The sequence below is a fragment of the Vigna unguiculata genome, chromosome 5 (genome assembly GCF_037176805.1).
Source record: "Vigna unguiculata cultivar grain cowpea cultivar isolate G323 ecotype 2 chromosome 5, ASM3717680v1, whole genome shotgun sequence".
Taxonomy (NCBI): Eukaryota; Viridiplantae; Streptophyta; class Magnoliopsida; order Fabales; family Fabaceae; genus Vigna; species Vigna unguiculata.
In genome coordinates, this window is record NC_140796.1 from 46,455,582 (window position 1) to 46,479,361 (window position 23,780).

At 30.1% G+C, this 23,780-nt stretch overlaps 1 protein-coding gene and 2 pseudogenes across 3 annotated transcripts; 1 reads left to right on the top strand and 2 right to left on the bottom strand.

The window, feature by feature from the left end:
* Nucleotides 1–7,879: 7,879 nt before the first annotated feature.
* LOC114184657 (homeobox-leucine zipper protein PROTODERMAL FACTOR 2-like) lies at nt 7,880–14,348 on the top strand. Its single transcript, XM_028071973.2, has 9 exons — nt 7,880–8,056; nt 10,289–10,360; nt 11,068–11,574; nt 12,271–12,369; nt 12,620–12,820; nt 12,932–13,103; nt 13,225–13,490; nt 13,599–13,694; nt 13,791–14,348. The coding sequence occupies exons 2-9, from the start codon at nt 10,298–10,300 to the stop codon at nt 14,163–14,165; spliced, it is 1,779 nt and encodes a 592-aa protein (XP_027927774.1). The 5' UTR covers nt 7,880–8,056; nt 10,289–10,297; the 3' UTR covers nt 14,166–14,348.
* A 62-nt stretch (nt 14,349–14,410) lies between these two features.
* On the bottom strand, nt 14,411–16,011 carry LOC114183919 (cyanidin 3-O-galactoside 2''-O-xylosyltransferase FGGT1 pseudogene; annotated as a pseudogene). The gene has a single exon (XR_014995384.1). The product of XR_014995384.1 is annotated as a cyanidin 3-O-galactoside 2''-O-xylosyltransferase FGGT1 pseudogene (transcript).
* A 4,210-nt stretch (nt 16,012–20,221) lies between these two features.
* On the bottom strand, nt 20,222–21,795 carry LOC114186299 (cyanidin 3-O-galactoside 2''-O-xylosyltransferase FGGT1 pseudogene; annotated as a pseudogene). Its single transcript, XR_014994971.1, has one exon. The product of XR_014994971.1 is annotated as a cyanidin 3-O-galactoside 2''-O-xylosyltransferase FGGT1 pseudogene (transcript).
* Nucleotides 21,796–23,780: the final 1,985 nt, after the last annotated feature.

A 23,780-nucleotide genomic window follows, 5' to 3' on the forward strand; every position in this document is an offset into this window, starting at 1 on the left:
CCTAAATTTCACATTAAGTAAAGAAAATTGTAACAATAAATGAATAAAACCTTAGTGTTTTTTATTGTGTTTGCTCAAAACAGTATTGTGACTTCTTGTTAAGGGAGAAATCCTAGAATCACCTTATTAACACAAAAATAAGTTAAACATAAGAACATGAAAATCTTAAAACTAGAAAAAAGTCACAATCTTATCTAAAGATAACAAAAAAAATAAAATAACATTATATGAAATTTGTACAATATATAGACCACTTTTTCATGTCCTTTGATGCTAAGTACATTCACACTTAATTTAACTCAAATTTCACAGTATTCTATTACAAGAATATAAGAAATAAAAATAAGAAGAGTTAAATATAATATTAAAGTGTTTTTGACTGGATAAAGAATATCATGAATTTAGAGTCCATTTTATAGTTACCAATACTCATTCCCTAACTTATCCTTATCCTAGACAATGTATCCCCAAAACATATTATTTTCATTTACCCAACATTTCTAGTATCTCTCATGAAAGTCTCATCAATATATATATATATATATATATATATATATATATATATATATATATATATATATATATATATATATATAAGATTGTTTGACCAAATTTGATATTTCTACTTAGGACTGGGCATAATTTACTATATTATACTGAACTATAGTTAATTGTACTATATTAAACTAAAATATACTAAACTATTTATAATAGTAATTGAACTGTATTATAAAATAGTTCATAAAATAGTTCAGTTTTAAGAAACTAAACTTATGTTAAGTTAACTATTGAACTGTAGTAAATAGGTTATTAATGTGAAAGAAAAGATTGAAAGAGTATAGTACCACAACTAAAATATTGGTATTAGGATAAGAATTGGACTTGTGTGTTTTGTATTTTAGGTTCTGTTCTTCTCTTTCATATTGAAATATATTTTTTTATTTTTTCTTAATTTTTTTTTCTTTACTCTTTTTCCAAAAAAAATATAAAATATTTATAATTAATTTATTAAAAAAATTATAAATTTATTTAAAATCTTATTTTATTTTGAATGAATTTTACTATGTAATGTTATTTTTATGTCATGATTTTACAAAAGTTGTTTTTAAAAATTAAATTTTGTGACCGCTAATATTTTTATAATTTTTTATTTATATTAAAGTTTTTTGTAACTTAAATATTGAAATTAGTATAATAAATATACATATTTGTATTAACATATTTTTTATTTTAAAATCTTATGTAATATTATTTTTTAGTTTTAAAATATTTATTATGTGGCGTCAAATTTTTTAAAGACGGTTTATTTTAAAAATATTTAAAAAAATATAAAAATTTATTAGTTCAATGCTTCACGTAATATATTTTAGAACTTCATAAAATTTTTAGAATATTTTTCACACAAATATTAATGAATACAAATGTTAAAGAAATATTAATTTTGAAATTTTTTTAAAATAAACCATTTTTAACGCTAACATAATAAATATCGTAAAACTAAAAAGTAATATTACATAAGATTTTAAAATAAAAAATATGTTAGTACCGATATTTATATTTATTTTATTAGTTTTAATAATTTAATTATATTTGAAGTTACGGAAAACTTTATAATATAAATAAAAAAATTATAAAAATGTTAACTATAACACAACTTAACTGTTAAAAACAACTTTTGTAAAATTATAACATAAAAATAACATTATATAATAAAATTCATTTAAAATAAAAATAAGATCTTACATAAATTTATAATTTTTTTAATAAATTAATCATGAATAGAAAAAATTAAAACAGAGAAAAAAAATATTTTAATACAAAAAAGCAAAGCTTAAAACAGAAAACCAAATCTTATTTATTATTACTTTTGCTTTCTCAATCTTTTCTTTCATAATAACAATCTATTTACTATAGTTTAATGGTTAATTTAGTTAAGAGTTTAGTTTTTTAAAACTAAACTATTTTATAATAAAATTCAATTATTATTATAAATAATTTTGTTTAATATAACAAATATGTTCAGTCCTATTTTTACCTCATCTTTGTATTTTAACATATTAACAAAAACTACAGTTTCACCATTACTGTAAAAGAAAAACCAGGGCATTGTTCATCTCTTATTGCCATAGAATCTTGAAAATCTCACGATAATTCGGGAGGTAAAGAGAATTAAGAGGGTTTGCATTTTTTTAATGGTGACTTTATTTAAGTTTCTTGGTTTCATAATTTAAAGTTAGTGATCGTTGAAAAAGATAAACAAGTAAGGCATCATCATTGGGTGGAATGATGTATTGAGAGTTTAATTTTGTTGACTTAAATCATAAACAAACACACGATGGTTTTGAAAAGAATAAAGATAGATGGTGACTTTGGCATTTGTTGTTGCCCATTTGTTTAAGCACTTTTTTTTTTCTTTGTTTGCTGATGATGTTGCTTCATAATTGTTTTATCTTCTTCACCTGTTAAACTACGTCACCAAAAGATCCTATCAAAGGATATTAATTTTAATTCTTACGAGTTTACTATTGTCACGCCCCACAAAACCTACTTCAAAAATCGTAAATTAAAAAGATAATGCATTTTTTTTTCATCTCTAGTTTTTAAACAGGTTTTAAAATTAAAAAAAAAAGGTTTATGTGATTATCACTATCCAATTAAAAAAATTGGATAAAAAGGATTTTTTAACTAAGTTTGGTACTCATAATAGTGTGACAATGTCCGTTTGGTTGCTACCTTTTAGTTATCAGATTCACTAAGTTGACGGGGTATACGGATAGAATGAAAACTATATTATTTAATTTTTTCTACTATTATTAATTATTATTTTTAAAATAATATTATTTTTATAACTTTTTATTTTAATCAATGGGATATTTATATTACGAAAATATAATTGACATCTACTTACGTATATATTATTTTACTTAAGTTCAAACTTGATTAAAATATTTTAAAGAGGTAATGTAAGATTAATAGTGGAATATATTTATAAAACATGAAAAAACTATAATAATTGAAACTAAAAAATGTAATTAAAATAAAATATTGAAAACAACCATTATATATAAACATTTTAACCATAAAATAAAATGAAAATTATATAAAAATATTATATACATATGTTTATATATTTGTGATTTTCTATCTTCAACTATTTCAAATATATATACAGAAGTATATGCTGAAGTAAATAGTTAATATTTGATAAAAATATTATATACATATTTATAAACTGGTTTAGTAAATAATTGATAAAAGTATATACTCGAGTAGTTGAAGATATAAAATCACAGATATATACATATGTATATAATATTAAAAGATTGAAACTGTATTATTTTATTAATTAGAGAAATAAAAATAAAAATTTGGAAACTAAAACCAGATTCAGTTGAAAATGTGAACCAAAGTAAATCAAAATTACACATATCAGCTGTGGATTTGAACAGAAGTAGCATACAACTGCAGAAGTAGTAGTTCTCTGACAAAATGGTGCCATGAAAAACCTTTGATAGAATGGAAAACAATCTTGAACTAATCAAACTTAACTATAATGTTAATACCGCTTGGAAAAGAAAAGGAGAAAACGATTTGACCCAAAAAGATGTAAATGGACCACACAACACATGCAAAATTTGCAAAAGTTCAACCTGGGTGACTGTTTTTAGAGGACAAAACACACATGACCCTATACCACGATGTTTCTGTGTCGTTGAACTTTTCGTCTCACAGGAAATTTAGATTTGTCTTCCACCACCCCCATACGTGACTTATTCTAAACCTCACCAATATTTGACTTAATAAAATCCACTTCACCTTCAAAGAACTATCTAGCAAACAAATGCATTCGGCACGTAGCAATTTTGTTTTCAAATATATATATACGTGTGTGTTGTGACCAAGCATGTATATACTAGAATATTTATTCCGTATGAATCATCACTATCATAATATTAATGATAACATTAAATAAATATTTTGACATCGTTAAAATTGGTCCATATTGAAATTCATATATTTAAATTTTCGATGATTTTAATACTCACTGTTTAAAAGTAATCGTATTAATTAACCTATGATTATCATATCAATACTATTAATTTAAAAGTAATAAAATAACTATTAAAACTAAATTCACATATTTTTTAAATGTTGGTTACGTAAATAATTGAAAAATGATATATATATTTTGAAAGTTCTAGGAATATCAAATCCATTAGTTAAATTCGTGGATAAGATTTGTCGAAAAATTATAATACGTATTACCAATAATAATGTATTATACAGTCAATTTCATAGGTGAATTCCATCAGAAATTTGTGTTACGGTGGATATTTCAATCAATAAATTCGTAAGAAAAATGAGCGAAATTTTTTTGTTAGATGAAAAATTTTCTGTATATTAAGAAAAAATAGGTGAGAAAAAGAAGAGAAAAAAGAAGAAGAGAAATAGGAGAAAAAGGAAGAGATTAGGAGGAGGAGAGGCGTATAATTTATGGATAAGTTTTACTAATACACAAAATTTGTTGATAATTACAATAAATATTTATCAACGGATATTAATTACGAATTTGAAATAAAAAATAATTACTACCTATCAATATAATTTATCGATAAATATTTTATAAAAAAAAAATTTGTTTGTCGATAAACTCCAATTACAACCAAATTTTTACTATTATCGACATACTTTTTTTGTGTTAATAACACAATAGTTCTGCTATGCTTGGGAGCAATGGTTTGGGAGATGCTATTATTAATCATCAATACGTGGCATAATAATATCCTTTATATATCGTTTAGTTGAAAATTTGTATAAGAAAAAAAAATTAATTAGACTAATCTCTATGTCAAACATGAACATTAATTGAGTTGAGGCCACTACTAACTAGTGGGGACCAAACTAATATGAATTATGTAGAAAAGTATTAAATTTAGGTCAAATACTATATTTTCTTTTCACTGTAATCTAATATGTCATTCCAGACATAAAAAAATACATTCGTGTGCTCATCTGTTGTTTTTGCCATATAGTATATAACAAGTGAATTAAAATGAGATTTTAAGAGTATTTTATCACATCAAAGTTGTATGAATTTCGAAAATATATATAAGCACTATAATTTATCATATTTTTATAATTAAGATTTCGTAGTTTAGATTGATTTTGATATAATAAGAGGTTGAAATTTTAATAAGACCCTTTCTATATATATGTTTATAAGATTTGAAATTGCTACGTAAACTTAAAAAAAAAACGTCCTTTAGAATAATTTAAAAAATAATAAAGACATTTTTTTTTATAAAAAAATAATGTAAATTTAGTTTTTTTCAATTATGATATTAATAAAATTCATACATGTTTTTGAATTGTGTATTAGTTATTTTATATTAAAAAAATAAGATTTTTTTTTTTAATTTTTAATTTTTTTAATTTTTATCTTTTTATAAGTAGTTAGATATTTCTTACTATCATATAATTATATCACTAATTTTTATTATTTTTTTTGTCTTTAAATGAACATGAAGGTTAAGCGATATCAATAAACTTTATGGTGAAGTGCAAAAAGATAATTGGTTTAATAAGAACTTAAGATGGAACAAGAGAAATAAAATAAAATTCTGGGATGATGTCTGGTTTGGCTATATGTCGTTATAGGAAAGATTCTCGAGGTTGTATACAAATGCAATTTTTAAGGAAGAAACTTTAGGAGAATATGGATTTTGGAAAGGGTGATGAGTGGCAATGGTGTTTACCTTGGAGGAAAAGTTGGTTTGAGTAAAAAAAAAAGGCAAAATTACAAATCTGGATCACTTTGAGACGTAATTTACAAATTTGGGTCACTTTGAGTAATTTTGCCAGAAAAAAATAATGGTAAATGTCCTGATGAATGATGAATAAGACAGAGGTATACAAAGGGTATATCTTTAAGTAGAGAAAGGAAGAATGAGTGGCAATGGAGGGATGATAAAGCAAAAGTTTATACTTTGAATTCAGCTTATACAAAGCTAAAAAACAATAACTTTGTTCAAGAATGTTTTAGCTATAGTGGTTTTTGGAAGATGAAAATACTTCCTTCTGCTCAATTTTTTGAATGACGAGTTATCATAACTAAAGTAGCCACACAAGATAACTTGGAAATGAGGGGAATAGAGGTGGGTAATAGAATGTGTGTCTTGTGTGACACCAATGAGGAAACCATCAACCATATGTTCTTTAGTTATGATGTGACTTCACACGTGTAGAAGATGTGTGACTCTTGGGTAGGAAAATCATTTGCATGTCACATTGCTCAACTTGATTTTAGTTAATTCAAATACTAAGGTTTTTATACCAAATGTAGTAAAGTGTGGGGTTATATGTGGATGACTATTATTTAGGGTATTTGGTCACATATAAATGGTGTAATCTTTAAAAGTGCAATAATCAACATGGAGGAAGTTTTTATGTTGGCTCAAACTAAAGCATGTGCTTGGGTTACCAATAAGTATCCATCAGCAACCTTCTCTTATTCTGACTGGTGTTTGAGTCCAATTATATGCCTCCTCTCAATCTGAAAGTTTCAATTTTGGGTGGCTTATCACTTTTTGGCTCACCATGATATAGCTTTTGTGCTTCCTGTAAGCTGTCACTAGTTAGAGGTGGTATTATTTGTACATTCTGGCTTTCATGTTTTTAGACTCCACTCATTGTTGTTTGTAGCCTTGGTTTAGTTTACATCAAAAGTCTTGTGGAATTAGCTCTTTGCATTGTCTTTGCGTACCTTCCTCGTTTCATCTTTTGCAAGATAAATAATGTTATTGAAGGAGGATGTTTAAGCTTTGTATTCAAATCATAGTCATAAAGGATCTACTTCTTGCTTGGGTGTATATATCTTTATAATCTTTGTTACTATACTCGGTTTGTGATGATGGTGGGATACTACTGTATGTGAGTAATAGTGAAAGAAGATCGTAGTATTTTATTTTATTGTTATATATAGATTGAGGTAACTCAATTGTCTCCTATTAATATATGTTTTGTTGCTAATAAAAAAAAAACGATACAAGAATAAAATTCATAAAAGTATAGATTGAAAGTCAAATTATATGAGCTATTGAGTGCACATAGACAACTATATTTAAATTTTTTTCTTTAAAAAATTTAGTAAATAAAAAAGAGAGGGCTTGTAGATATAAATAGGGATGACAATGTGGGTGGATCAACCCGTTTAGGCCCGACCCGCACATCGCGGGTTGGCCCGCCCCGCTAGCACAATTTATGCGAGCTGCAATCACTGGCCCGCCCCACACATCACTTGGTCCGCGGGCCTGCAGGCTGGCCCACTTTTTTTGTTTTTTTTTTCTTAATTATTTTTAATTCTTTTGATAAAACTTTCAATGTTTAAAAATTGGAAAACTTTAAGAAATTCACAAAATTAAGTTAAGACTTTGGGGAGTTGGATGATAAATTGATAATTCAACATTTTCATATTCATAATATGACATACACAATGTATTCTTTAAATTTTAGCACATTAAAAAATACATAATACTTGTCTTTTTCAGTTATACAAAAACTTGGAACATTAATGCAAGAGTCCATAAAAAATAACTAATTTATACAAGTGCAAGTTTTTTTTTTTTTTATGCGGGCTTGTGGGCTTGGGACTTATGCGGACTGGGCTGTGACGGGCTTGCGGGTTCAACTTCTTGGCCCGTCCCGCTTATTTTGTGCGGACCTACAGGCCAGCCCTAATTGCCACCCCTAGATATAAGTGCTAGGTATTGGGATACTAATAGAGAGCATGCAGTTAAGAAGACATTGTCTAGTGTGCTGCTGCTTTAATTAAAAGCAAAATTGGCGCGCCCTCCTTTCTTCATCAGCCCGATCTTCCTAGTGTCCAAGACTCACTGAACATCGTTCGTATTGCCGCACTCAGCACCCTCACTCGTGCATTTCGTTCCACACTCGTTCTGTGCTCTTCCGCACTCGTTCCGCCCTCTTTCTGCACTTAGCGCCCAAGACTCGTTCTGCACTCGTGCTTTTCTTCCCATCTCTGCCGCACTCGATACAGGTAATGTTTCGTCACCATCTAGTGTGATTTTTATTGTTGAGAAATTTTTGATTGAGTAGGTTTTTGTAAGAGGAAAAGGGGAAAAGGAGTGCATATTGAACTTGTCATATGTGTCCCTTTATGAGATTATTGATTTTTATGGGGTTTAGGGTGCACATTTTTATGAATTTTTCTATTGCAAAATCAATTCAGTGAGGTGTACAAGCAATGGGTTAATTGGAATTTACGAAACTTTAGAGTGAACTTGCATAGTATTCTGTTTGTTTGAGTAAGCATAACCCAATTGCCTTCTATTTATACATGTGTTTTTGCTGATAAAAGAAAAAACTATACAAGAATAAAATTTGTAGAAGTATAGATTGAAGGTCAAATTATATGAGCTAATCGACACTTGAAGAAAGCCCAGCATAATAAAAGTAGAGAGGAAACCTTGTGACAAAGGTTGTGCATGCATCACTCATCTCAATTTGGGTGTCAATTACTAGTGGTGCTATGTACCAAGTGTTGCATATGACTTGTGTCTGAGTGCACGTGACCAACATGGAATGCTCGCACTGAGCATTGGTTGAACGAGCATTTGTAGAACAGAGAACTATAATTTCTTGCAGCTAAGTGCATGAGCCCAATGAGCCCAACGTGAAACATGTATGATCAAACATAATTTTTGCTAACATGAAGCTTTTGACTTATTTCTTCTTGCACAGTAGAATTTTCTTGAAGACCTCCACTTTACTCTTTGATTATCCACCTTCTTCCCTTGTTTATTTTCTTTTTGTGCTCTCTATGGTAATGAAAAGTTAAAACCATTTTGTCAGGTTAGATGTATTAAAACAAACTCTCATACAATTAGAATTGTTTTTAGATAGAAGTACATTTGTATTCTTTTCATTCAATGTTAATGTTTTGTTTCTATACTTACGTTTGGTGTGATATGATTATAATTAATGCGTCAAAATTATAAAAATTTGTTAGTAAGTGATGGATGAGTTTTACAATCTTATCCTCTTTATTTAATTAGTCTAAATAAGACTAGAGATGGGAAGAGATATAATAGGAAGGTTACAAAATCATTGTCTTTGTTGTATAATTATTTTATTCTATAATTATAAAAAATTGTTCATTATAGAAGGTAATTGTGAAGAGATTGTATTATAACTTATTGATTTATTAATTATCTATTCCGAATGATTCTTTTTAGTGTATATATTTTTGTTCTTCAAAATTACTCTTTAAATTATGGTCTTTTAAACTAGAATCATTATCTTATTAACTCTACCCGTCCTTTGATTTAAATATAACTACTTTTTGTCTATTTCTACTGTTAAAATAATAATTTTTAAACTTAAATAATTAATTTACACTTGTTAGTTTAAATGTAACTGTTTGTTAAAATAAAATAGTTATCTTATACCATTTCATTCTTAAATGATTACTTTTTATGTTTATTTTTTTTAAATTTAATTAATTATTCATAATAAAAAAAATACACATGCGTTGATGATAACCTTGTTACTGCATTAACATATCTTTATATTTATACTAGAATTGTGTTAACAACTTTTTCAAATCTTACCCTTTTAATATTTTTTTTTTTTACATTTAAATTAACATTTTTCTTAATTTTACCCATTTATTAACTAATTATTTAAAATTAAATAATTACTTGTAAAAACAATATTTTCTAATTTTATTTAAATAATTATTCAAAATTAAATTAAAACTGTGTTTTAATTTTTCCTTGTTAGTAATTAATTTTTTTAATTCATAATAAAAAAATAATTTATATAATAAAAAATCATAAAAATTATTTTATAACTTATTAATATTTTTCAATTATTATTTTAATAATTACAAATTATATCAAAGTTTAATAAATGTATATTAGACATATGTTTTTAATAAGAGAATTAGTTTTGTAACCACTCAACAATATCCACAATGTATCAAATATTTTCTGTTAACATTTGTCACTGATCTTTTGGAGAATCATGTTTCCAATATCAGGAGATATGATATTTCAAATGTAGTTAAGAATTTGTAGTTTTGAGTCTCATCCCAATATTCAAAGATCACATTCCTTTCGTCTTCTATCTTCGTCACATCTCAAATGTAAGTATCATAATTTCATCCTCATCTCTTTGTCATCTCTTTTCTATTTTTTATGAAGCAGGGTTTTACTATGAACATAGTTGTTGTTGTTGTTCTGTTTTTATAATATGACACCGTTTATAGGTTATCACTATGGATAAGAAAGAGATGACTGATTATCAAATAGTACTCAAGGATCTCGAAGGGATTTATGAGGTAAACTAGTTTTGAAATTTTTATGATCTGTATCAGTTTGCAGATGTAACATTGTCATGAAATTTATGAAATTTTTAAAATCGAGATTGTTTCAGTAAACGTATATAAGAAGTTGAATCTAACAAAAATCCCTAAAATCAATCAACTTATTTAGGTGTTTAACAGGATCAATATGATTCGTACGTCCATTACCTATTGTTTTGATCATATAACGTCGAATCTAAAAAATTCTAAGATAAAAGTAATAAAATATAACTGAGAGTTCTAGAATAAGGTAGAAAAGTTTAAGATAGCAAGAAAATACTAAAAACATTCTACATAGGCAAAAATCTACATACATTTCACACAAGTTGTGGCTAACACTTTCTAAAATAGTCTATAGATTTATAAATACCCATCATTTGATGTATGACAAGAACTAAAATAACATCTAACGCACCACTCACCACTAAAACTACGTACTCCTTCTAACTACAAATTCCACGTTTTACTATCTCTACCATTTTTTCTATCCCATCAACTATTCCTTTCACAACTTCAAAATACTATATCAATTAACAACTTACAGAGTTGGTAGCAATCACTTTATGATCTTTATGATAAAGTTTTATAGTTATAGATTATGTATCTGAACTTCATACATTGAGTGTGATTTGTAAATTGTTTCAACAACCTAACCTAAGCTAATGTTTTATTCATGTTCTCAGAATGATACCTTGGAAAACAACAATGGGTGTGGATCATCGACATTTGATTGTGCACAGTTTGCAGATGTTAATGCTATTTCATTGGGTTCTAGTTCCAAAGAAGCCTTGGGAATGGACCGAGCCAGTGACATTCTCTTAGAATTTTCGATATATACTATGAGAAGTGAAATCATTGAGCATGCATTTTGTGGCATGGATGAGTTGTCAAAGATGGGATCTGCAGGACAACCTTTGTGGCAGCGACAACAGGGAAACAATGGGTGTGAGATTTTGAATGATGGTGAATATTCGAAGCAGTTTGCTGAGGTTGATACCACGCTAAGCGAGATTGTTAAGTTGATGGAGGTTGGAGAGTCTCAAAATTTACCTAGCTTTGACCCGTATCAAACTGAGCTTCCATTAACAACCACTGTAACTCCCACTGCAACTCCACAGTCGGAAGGATCGAGAGCTATGGCTTATATCAAGATGGCGCCAATCTGCATTGTTGAATTACTCATGGAAGTGGTCAGTTATTTTTTTCATCCTTTTCCTTTTTCATGAATACAGTTCAGAGTTTACTTTTACCTTTTCTCCATTGATGGACACTTGCACTCTATTATAATGATGATATAAGAAATTATTTTTTAAATAGTAAAAAATAATATTTTTCATTAAGTTAAAATTGGATTATATTGATTAAAAATCAAATTTGAAAAATAACATAAAAGTAATTAATTAACATTTGATAGAAAAGATAGAGATGTCTTTCATCCAAAATTTTCCTTACAAGAGAAAGTTATCAAAAATATAACTTGATCAAATACAAAACAGAATCAGAACTTGGAACATTGTCTTTCTCTATTATGTAACTATCTATTGGTCTCTTATGTTTCTATTTTCTTGTATATTATCCCAAATAATACATTTACCTGATTTTGTGTCTTCCTATATGTTTGAGTGTGACCACACATCAAAACTAAAATACCAACAAACAGTAATTTAGAATAATTCATCTTTACAACAGTTTATTTAAACAATTTCAAATCTTGTGTCCCTAAACCTCCTGGTTCTCTAGACGAGTATATATTTTCGATAGATTTATGACACATGCATGATATTTTTTGTGCCAAAAAAACTGTTCTTTATGAAGCCATTTCACGATTTCTCTCTCATTTCTCATTCACTGATGTATTTGGGCTCTTTTTGTTGGATGGTAACCAGAATCAATGGTCTGAAGCGTTTTACACTATTGTCTCAAAAGCTGCAACAGTAGGAACTTTGTTAGGAGTGGATGGAAGCTACGATAACAGAATGCAGGTGGTAAGTTCAGAATGTTACCCCTTCTTGTAAGGTTATCTGGCAATTGGCTTGAAAAAACTGTTAGTAATATGTTGAAGATCTCTCTTCACTTTCACCCCTGCTTACAGTTTCTGTTAAAGACTGTAGAGACAATGCTTTGAAGAAAATATAGCAATAATTCTTTGTCGTTGTTATATATTACATCATTAGTATCTCAAAACCAATGTTAATGTTGTTCTCATTTTGATGTATACTGTTTCCTTTTGCACAGATGAGCGCAGAACTTCATTTGCCCTCCCCTGTTTTATTGACCAGGGAGTGTTATTTCGGAAGGTACAGCAAGCAGTTATCTAATAACACATGGGGGATTGTAGATGTGTCATTGGACAAATTTGTTCCTTCTCCAGCCAACAATTTTCGGAAAAAACCATCTGGATGTTTAATTACTGGAATGCCCAATGGACACTCAAAGGTTGATTTTTTATAGGATTCAAAGAATTGTATCATCAAGTTAACCATTTTTTTCTTTTGTGTTCATTTTGGGAAGTCGTAATACTGGTTTTACTTTGTTTTCCATTTTCAGGTCATATGGGTGGAGCATGTTGAAGTAGAAGATAGTCATGTGGACCAATATTTCCAGTCTCTGTTCACCTCCACTCTAGCTTTTGGCGCAACTCGTTGGATCAATGCCTTAATTCGATATGGTGAATGGTTACAATGTGTATTTACAACAGCATTGATTGCTGACGAAGGAGGTATATACATTCTCATATCATGAATGTGGTTTAATTACTTAGATCCTTCCATTTTAACTGACATTGGTATATAGTGTGTTTAACTGCTATTAACCTTTCTGGTTTGTTTTGATATGAACAGTTTGTATACCCCAAATGGGGAGAACTAGTTTGTTGCAACTGGCTGATAGAATGATGAAAACATTTTGTGGAAACACGAGTTCTAGCGCAGACAATCCATGGACCCAAATGGCTCATTCCCCATACGTGAGAATCATGGTGAAGAATAACATGGGAGAAGCTGGAAAGCCTCCAGGTACATCCGTTGTTTTCACTACTTCTCTCTGGCTTGATGTCTCCCCGAATCGACTGTTCAACTTCCTCCGCCATGGGAATTCCAGACCCAAGGTTTGCTCCATAAATTTCTTTCAAGCATTTTAGATATTATAAATTATCATAAGAAAAAGTTAACATCTTGTTGTATTTTTTTTTTTTTCATTTGATGAATAATTGCAGTGGGATTCACTTTCACGTAGACATACTATTCGAGAATTTGCGTCAATGCTGAAGGGTGAAAATCCAGGAAATCGTGTTTCCCTGATGAGAGCCAATGTAAGCGAACATCATTGATTATTAAGTTTCAATTTTCATCAATTTCTTCAAACTCAACTTAAAACCTGAACAACCCTTTGTTTGCAATGTTCTTAGAATTCACAGGGCAAGCTTGTAATCTGTTATCTGCAAGAGAGTTACACAGACTCAACAGGTTCTTACGTTGTGTATGCTCCTCTGGATGAGTCAGCTGTGGCAGCTCTAATACATGGAGTCAACCCTGACAAGGTGATGATCCTACCATCAGGGTTTAGCATTCTTCCTGAAAGGTTGCAGGGAGTTGAAGATAGAAACGCTCGCAGTCTTCTAACTATTGCATTCCACATAGTTGAAAGTAGCACCTGTAAGCCATATCTCGCTCCGGAATCAGTCGAAACCATATACAAAGTCATTTCAGATACTGTTTCCTCTATAACAAACTCTGTGCTGTATCATAATCATCGCAACAATTGGAAGGATTTAAATTTCTAGTTACTTCCAAAATGACTTTGCTTTGGAGCTTTGCATTGGATGTGAGGAAATATTCAATGCAGTGTTTGTGACTGTTTTCGCTCTTTCTCTGTAGAAGCACACGTACAAGTATATACTTTTCTCATTTTTAGTATATTTTTGCTGTGAGATGAATTATTATTTGGTTATTCAGTAGGCAAATAATGGTTTTTTTTTATTAGTTATTAGAAAGGTGTGGAAAATTGAAAGATATATCATATATGCACGTAAAATTTTCTTACTTAATTTTCATTAGTTAAAACAGAGTCACGTCAACTTATTCATGTAATACAAGTAATGGTGGAAGCTTGGAAATTACAGTAAATTTTGAAGTTGTTGACAGAAAAGATCAACACACGAGGACTCTAAATTGTCGCTGAGTAAGAAGTTCCTGAGTCTGGAATGATTTTGTCTCACTTCTCTTGCAACCTCACTCTCATCATCCATCACACTTCTCACTGCTTTACATACACTTTCTTTGCTGAACAAACCATCTTCTTCACCTTTCTCCACTTCCACCCCAACCTTCATTTTTCTACTCAGCATTCTTGCATTGATGACGTGATCAGCACCCAACCTAGGTAGAAACACTAACCGACACTTATTCACAAGAGCCTCTGTTAGAGAAGCAGCTCCACAGTGTGTTATGAAGCATCCAACAGAAGGGTGTTCCAAGATCAATTGTTGTGGCACCCAACCTCCATACGCAATCCCTCTTCCTTCAACCCTTTCTCTGAACCCTTCTGGCAGAGCTTCTTCAACAGACTCAAATCCATTGGGAGGCTTAAATGCTGCAAGAAATGGAAAACCTGTTAGTTTAAGACCCAGCAACAACTCTTGAAACTGATTTTGCGGTAACGGCCTTTCGCTTCCAAATGCACAGAAAACAACAGAACCATGGTTGAAACCCTCAAGCCATGCTACCCATTTTTCTTCCAATGTAGAGTTCGGTGGCTCAGGTAAAAGAGGCCCCGAAAGCAAAACAGGTTTTTCATACACAATTTCTAGATATTCTGCATATGGTCCATCAATTTCTCTGCAGCCTTTGAATCCAATTGCATCGGCCATGCTTGTACCTCTGCCCCAACGATCATACAAAAGAATATCATTTTTTCCAAACTCGAGCTTTCTTGTGGCAGCAAGGAATCGAACTTCATGTGCATGAAGCTTGATGGATGAATCAGGGAACCCCTCAGGTGGTTTCATGAGATCAACATCAGTTAATTCTCCTCCTTGGCTCTTCCTTGGTCCGTTCCAAAAGTAAGCTATCGATAGCGGATTAACTATGAAGTATTGCATGCACTTGATGCCCAACTTTCGTGCCAAGTTTGGTAGCCAATGTTGGAAATCAAAAAAAACAATGTGTGGCTTGAGATTCATTAGGAGAAGTTCTATGTCCTTCTCTGTGTGATCCATGGCGGTGGCAATAAGTGGGAACAAAGAGAAGGGCACGTCTGAAGTGGTTTCAGCGCCGTGAGGAAGGCCATCAACTGGAGGAATTGTGATGGGAAAAAAGGTGATGAGATGTGGATGAAGATTGAGTTGTTGCAACTTGGTTTGTGTTGTTTTGGGGATGAAGAAGGAGATTTTGTAGCCTCTAGTGGCTAACTTGTTGGAGAAATGGAGATATGGGGTTAAGTGTCCCATGGCAAACCATGGAAACATCACTATGTGAGATGGTGTATCCATTGCAGAGGCTCAGTTACTAAACTAAATCACCAACACAAAACCCTACTCATATGTATGGGCCATCTAATTGCTTCTACTATCTTCTTATCTTTGAAGGCAATATTTTGTAAATAAAACTACACAGCAACACTAACGTTTTCCATGCTAAATTTTTATGATAATGATGTTTGATCCACCACATGTATTTGAACACTAATAATAATTTTTTATCTCCTTTTTCTACATGTCATTATTGTTAATTATATAGTCATTTTCTCATGCTCTATTTTGTCCTTCTTCTTTTTTTGTAATGCAGACACCAGAGTATTCAAACAATCATTCCAAAATCTTTGACATCATATGATTTCTGTCAAGTCTATTTTCTTATTCAATTGTCGACTAATGCAAATGGTGGATACTTTTTCTTTAACTTATAATTAGGATTCAACCTTTTGGTAGGTATTTGTTGTTGATACTTTCTTCTTACACGAAAGCCTATTTTGTTAGAATTATTATTATAAGTGTCGGTTTTTCTCATAATATTCAATCTACGTTTAGAATTTGGATTTATAAGATTAAATAAATTAGAATAATCTTATACGAAATCTTGATGTGGGTGGTAGAATCTAAGCTAAGTGCATTACACCACACATAAGCATAAACATATAAAGGCAATCTACGCTGTCTTGAACGTTTGGACGGAGTACTGTAGTACCGTAAAGATAGATTTTAAAAATATATTAGTAATTGAGTTTAAATCAGATTATTTTTGTAAAAGTAGTTTGTAAATCGGAGCATTGACTCTACAAATATATTGCAAATTAACTTATGTAATCAATTTAGTATTTTTAATTTTCTCTATTGAGTCCTATATTAGTGAAATAATAGTTTCAAAAAACTTGATTAGAATAGATTTTGATCTGAGTCTTATAGTAGTGGCAAGATAGTTACAAATAATTTGGCTAAAATATACTTTGATATAATCTTAGATTAGTTTTGTGTTTGTTTTTGAAGATCAATTTATGGGAGTAAATTTGAGGGAAAAGAAATGTGAAATTGAAATTGTTTGCATTAAGGAAAATATAATAAGAAATTGAAGAAAATGAGATAAACGTTTATAAAAGATATTAAGTGATGAGAAAAGTTTGATAGATTAAAAAAAATGTTTTAATCTATACAATTGGATAGTTATTATTTTACCTTTGGTCATAAAAGAAATTTAAAATAAAATACAGTTAGTACAAATTATGTAAGTTATTATTTAAAATAAAAAAGTTAAAATTAATGAGATTGTATTAAAATAAAATGAGATTGATAGAAATTTAATTGAAATGCCTTGTGGATGGTTAATTTAAATAAAATTATTATTATTATTACTAGCGTAACACTGCGCTATCGCGCCTTTGTTTATGCATTTTTTAAATATGCGTGATATTATATTAGTAGGTGATAATATTATAATGTTATTAAGTTAATATATATTAAAATTATATTTATTAAAAATAAAATGAAATATATCAGAACAAATAAAAGAATAATCATTGATAAATAAAGAAGAAGAGAAGAAGTAGAGACATTTGATTTTATAAAAAATTTGTAAAAATAACGGTCAATTTTTAAAAATTTAATAAATTATTATATTTAAAGGATAAAATCGGTATTTTGAAAAATGGACACAAAAAGGGGAATCCCCTTTATATATTGTTATAGATTACTTTTACAAAAATTGATTAGACAAACCTATCATAATAAATTTTCTATTAATTAAAGAAGTTGAGGATAGATTCTATTAACCATCAACAACTAGCAACCAATTCCACCTCCAACCACCACATATCTGACCACATCCGACACAAGTTTTCTCAAATGAAACACCAAATTTCTTCAATTCTAAAGGAAGCACAACTCTTACAATAGGTATAAAATTTCATAATGTAGAAGGACAAATGCATAAATTACAGAAAATGAAAAAATACATGAAGAAAGAATTTGTATAATATTGACCGTATATAAAATGTTCTCGTTCTCTTTTATCAAAGGAAACAAAGTGTTGAGGCTCTGTTTTCCATAAGTTTCTCCTTCTCTCTGTCAAAAAGGAAATCAATTTTCCCTTTTTCAACCTCTTTCCCCTCACGTTTGCTAGTTCCTGAAAAAAAAAAAAAAAACACATTTTAAAATAAAAAAAATAGTGACATGTCAGTGACGTCAAAACTAAGTTAATATTGTATGTCGAAATATCATTTTTTTCTAAAATATATTTAGTTTAGTTTCTAGTAGGAGACGGTATTTTTGGTTAAAATATAAATTAAATATGTTAGACAAAAGTTACATATTTGTACATTATTTTTAGGTTAGAAATATTTTATAGTTTTTGAATTAAATATGATGTTTTTTAAAACTTTATAAATTTAAACAAAAATAGTTAATTTATATATTTAATTCATTATTATAAGAATTCAAACTTATATTTATAATTATCATAGTTCTATTGGTTTAGTTAAGAAGATATATAAGTGAAACTTGATATTTTTGTTAACAAAGTAGTATTTATAAATTAAAGCAGTGTAATGATAAATGTAAATTGTAGAAATAAATTTGCAAAAATGTAAGTGATAAACAACAGTAAGATGATCAGAAAAAGTAAATAATAGATCAGATATAAATAAAAAGCTTAAATATTTTATTGGTCCTAATTTTCGTAACCTTTTTTTTCGTATAGTTAATTTCATTCTTTTTACATACGTCGTCTAAATCATTACTAGAAGATGAATAGTAATTCCAACGTCTTACTTCGTGGTCTTTTTAATTTTTTTTAGTTTTTTAAATTCTTTTTAAAAAAATTTATTTATTTTATTTACTTTTTTAAGTTGTCCACGTGTCAAGTCAACATTGTGACACGTAACAGTGTCAGTAGTATATGTCAAGCTAGTATCACTGCCACGCGTCAAGCCAGTGTCAAGTTAGTGTCATTACCACGTGTGAGTGTCTCGTGACTTATATTCAATTCGATCCTAATTTTCATTATTTTTATTCAATTTAGTCTCAATTTTCGTTATGTTTGTTCAAATTAATTCCAATTTTGCCCTCTCCAAATTGACCAAATTTAATCTCTATATAAATTTTATAATAAAATTTTTATTTTTATTAAAATTTAAATTTACACTAAGAATTTTCCTTATAAAAAATAATAAAGAATTTTCTTCTAATTTTAAAAATAATAAAGAACTTTCCTTCTAATTTTAAAAATAATTTAGACTTTTCCTTATCATTTAAAAAATAATGAAGAACTTTCCTTTAAATTTTAAAAACAATGAAGAATTTTATCCTCTAATTTTAAACTAACTTTAACCATATTTTTTACATGTAGCAAAAATCAAACATATATATAATAATTTACTTCCAAAAGTATAGTTAGGTTTGGTATAAAATTAATAAAAGAAATATTTAACATAAATGTGAATTTTAATCTATAACAATATACAAAGGGGATTCTTCTTTTTGTGTCCACTTTTCAAAATACCGATTTTACCCTTTAAATATAATAATTCATTAAATTTTTAAAAATTGACCGTTACTTTTACAAACTTTTTATAAAATCAGATGTCTCTACTTCTTCTCTTCTTCTTTATTTATCAATGGTTAGTCTTTTATCTGATACATTTCACTTTATTTTTAATAAATATAATTTTAATATATATATATATATATATATTAACTTAATAACATCATAATATTATCACCTACTAATATAATATCACACATATTTAAAAAATGCATACACACAGGCGCGATAGCGCCTATGTTACGCTAGTAAAAATAAAAGTTTTAATATAACACTTATATAAAAATTAAATTTGGTCAATTTGGAGAGAGACAAAATAGGGACTAAATTGAACAAAAAAAATTAGGACTAAATTGAACAAAATTAACAAAAAATAGGCCGAATTGAATAAAAGTCACGAGATGTGACAATGACTCTAACTTGACACGTGGTAGTGACATTGGCTTGACACGTGATACTACCACTGACATGTGTCACAGTGTTAACTTAACATGTGGACAACATTTTTAAAATTAAAAAAATTAAAAAAATAAAAAAATTAAAAAAATCACAAAGTGACACGTGTCGATTACGGTTCACCTTCTATTAACGATTTAAACAATGTTTGTAAAAAGAATCAAATTGACTATAATTTATAAAAATTAAGATATTTTAAACATTTAGAAGAAATATGACCAAACGAATCAAAGTTTACGAAATAAAAAAAAAAGGGAAATCAACTACAGATAAAGTAATTAAGAACAATTTAATGGATCCATAATGTAAACTAAATAAACAATTTAGAATACATTAAGTTAAAACAGAGCCATAAGCCATGCCACTTATTCATGTACTAAGTGATGGTGGAAGCTTAGAAATTACAGTAAATTTTGAAGTTGTTGACAGAAAAGATCAACACAGGAGGACTCTAAATTGTCGCTAAGTAAGAAGTTTCTGAGTTTGGCATGATTCTGTTTCACTTCTCTTGCAACTTCACTCTCATCATCCATCACACTTTTCACTGCTTCACATACACTTTCTTTGCTGAAACAACCATCTTCTTCACCTTTCTCCACTTCCACTCCAACCATCAGTTTTCTACTCAGCATTCTTGCATTGATGATATGGCCACCCCTGTGTCCTGGTAGCAGCACCAACTGACACTTATTCACAAGTCCCTCAGTTAAAGAAGCAGCTCCACAGTGTGTTATGAAGCAACCAATTGAAGGGTGTTCCAACATCAGTTGTTGTGGCACCCAACCTTCATATGCAATTCCTCTTCCTTTAACTCTTTCTCTGAACCCTTCTGGGAGAGCTTCTTCACTACACTCAAATCCATCAAAGGGCTTAAATGCTGCAAGAAATGGAAAACCTGTTAGTTCAAGACCAAGCAACAACTCTTGAAACTGATTCTGTGGTAACGCGCTTTCGCTTCCGTATGTGCAGAAAACAACAGAGCCAGGGTTGAATTGCCCAAGCCATGCAACCCATTTTTCGTCCAAGGTAGTGTTTGGTGGCTCGGGTAAGAGAGGCCCCGAAAGCAAAACAGGCTTCTCAAACACAGTTTCAAGATAATCCGCATATGGCCCATCGATTTCTCTGCAACCTTTGAATCCAAGTGCATCGGCGGAGCAGAAACTGTTGTATAACCGATCGTACAGAAGAACACCGCTTCCAAACTCGAGTTTCCTTTCTGCAACGAGGAAGCGAACTTCATGAGGCTGAAACTTGATGCATGAATCAGGGAAGCCCAGAGGAGGTTCCATTAGATCAAGTTCAGATAACTCTCTTCCTTGGCTTCTTCTGGGTCCGTCTCCGAGGTATGCTGATGATAATGGATGAAGTATGAGGTACATGAGACTCTTGATGCCTAGCCTCCGAAGGAGGCTGGGTAGCCAGTGTTGGAAATCGAAGAAAACAATCTGTGGGTTGAGATTCCTGAGGAGAAGTTCGATGTGGTTCTGTGTGCGATCCATGGCGGTGGCGATGAGTGGGGCTAAAGAGAAGGGGACGTCTGAAGTGGTTTCGGCATGGTGAGGAAGGCCATGAACATGGGAAAGTTTGATGGGGACAAAGGTGATGAGATGAGGGTGCAGATTGAGGTGGTGTAGTTTGGTTTGTGTTCTATGTGGGACTATGAAGGAGATTTTGTGGCCTCTCTCTGCTAGCTTGTTGGAGAGGTGAAGATTAGGAGTGAGGTGTCCCATAGCAAACCATGGAAATATTGCTATGTGTAAAGGAGCAGCTCTTGCAGCAGCATCCATGGTTACTATACTATAAAACTTTATGAAAAATAAAAGCTCACTGATTTCATTGGTGTCTTTCATGAAGACATTACAACATTAAATAGTAAAAGAAAGTATAACCTTAGTCCGCTAAACATAGGAAGAAGCAAAGGATAAAGGTATGGAAAATGATATTCTAACTCCCAATTTTTGACTCTTTCTCTTACTTCCTGACCTGCAACTTATGTGCATTTAATTTTTTAATTTGTGTTTTATTTTGTAAAGACACTTTGGCAACGGGTGAAAAGCGAATGGAGGAAGGGTTCGTCTATCTTGCAGACCACACTCACACAAAAAATTAGGGTTTTTCTCTTCCGTAGAACATGAACAAAGGTGGAGAAGACAAAATTTGATTCTGCCCATTTCCAACTATCACTTAATTGAAGCGCTTCCATTTTCGATATTAAGGTATGTTAGGTAGGAGTTGCATTTGTTAGCGATTTTGAAGTACGATATTGCTTTCGGAATTCAGCAAGTGTTTGAATGGCGATGACTGTGAACGATGGTGGTGTTGGCGGCAGCGGCGACAACCAAACCTACAAATTGTACCGTCACTTGAAAACCCTACCACAAATCATATTGTTGTGCAAAATGTAATAATTAGGTCACCATTTAATATGTCAGTGGCGAGCAGTTAATGAATCCAGTTCACATGATGTTTGTGAAGTGCGAATTGTGGACCAAATAAGCTAGAACAATTTTTATTATGTTCAATATTCCTTTCATACATGTTAAGGTCTTCTAATATAGTAAAAATGGTTTACATGTAAACTTCCTTAAAATAGAGCAGTAGTTATATTGTTATTCAAAAAGTATGGGCAGGTCACTGATTAATATGTCAGTGGTCACCAATAATTCAATCCATAGTTTACATATATGTGAGCTGAATTTTATGAACCAATTATCTCCCACCAATTTTTATTATGTTCAATGTACCTTCCACACATGTTAGGAAGGTCATGTAATTCACTATAACTGGTTTACATGTTCAGTCCCTAATGATAGGCTACAATTCATACTTTTGTGCAAAACGTAATGGGCAGGTCACCATGTAATATGTCAAAGGTTACTAGTTAATGAATCCACATTTATCATGTCTGTTAGGTGAGTGTTGTGAACCAATTATCCTAGAACAATTTTTCTTAGGATTAAATATATCTTTCATACATGTTGTTAAGGTCTTCTAATACACTATAAATGATTTACATGTGAACTTTCTTAAAATAGAGCAGTGGTTATACTATTATTCAAAAAGTATTGGGAAGGTCACCAGTTAATATATCAATGATCACCAGTATTTCAATACAGAGTTTACATATATATGAACTGAATTTTGTGGACCAATTCTATCCCACTAATTTTTATTATGTTATTATGTTCAATATACCCCCCACACATGTCAGGAAGGTTATGTAATTCACTGTAACTTGTTTACATGTTCAATCCCTAATGACAGGCCACAATTCATATTGTTGATCAAAACGTAATGGGCAGGTCACCATGTAATACGCCGGGGTCACTAGTTAATGAATCCACAATTATCATGTTTTTGAGGTGGGGGTTGTGGACCAATTATTGTAGAGAAATTTTTATTAGGATTAAATATACGTTTCATACATGTTGTTAAGGTCTTATAATACATTACAAATGGTTTACATGTGGACTTTCTTAAAACAAAACAGTGGTTATACTACTATTCAAAAAGTATAGGGCAGGTCACCAGTTAATATGTCAATGGTCACCAGTATTTCAATCCAGAGTTTACTTATATGTGAACTGAATTTTGTGAACCAATTCTCTCCCACTAATTTTTATCATGTTCAATATACCTTCCACACATGTTAGGAAAGTCATGACTGTAACTAGTTTACATGTTCAGTCCTTATGATAGACCACAATTCATATCGTTGAGCAAAACGTAATAAGCAAATCACCATGTAATACATCAGGGGCCATCAGTTAATGAATCCACAATTATCATGTCTGTGAGGTGGGGTTATGGACTAATTATCCTAGATCAATTTTATTTGGATTAAATATATTTTTCATACATGTTGTTAAGGTCTTCTAATACACTAAAAATGGATTACATCTGGACTTCCT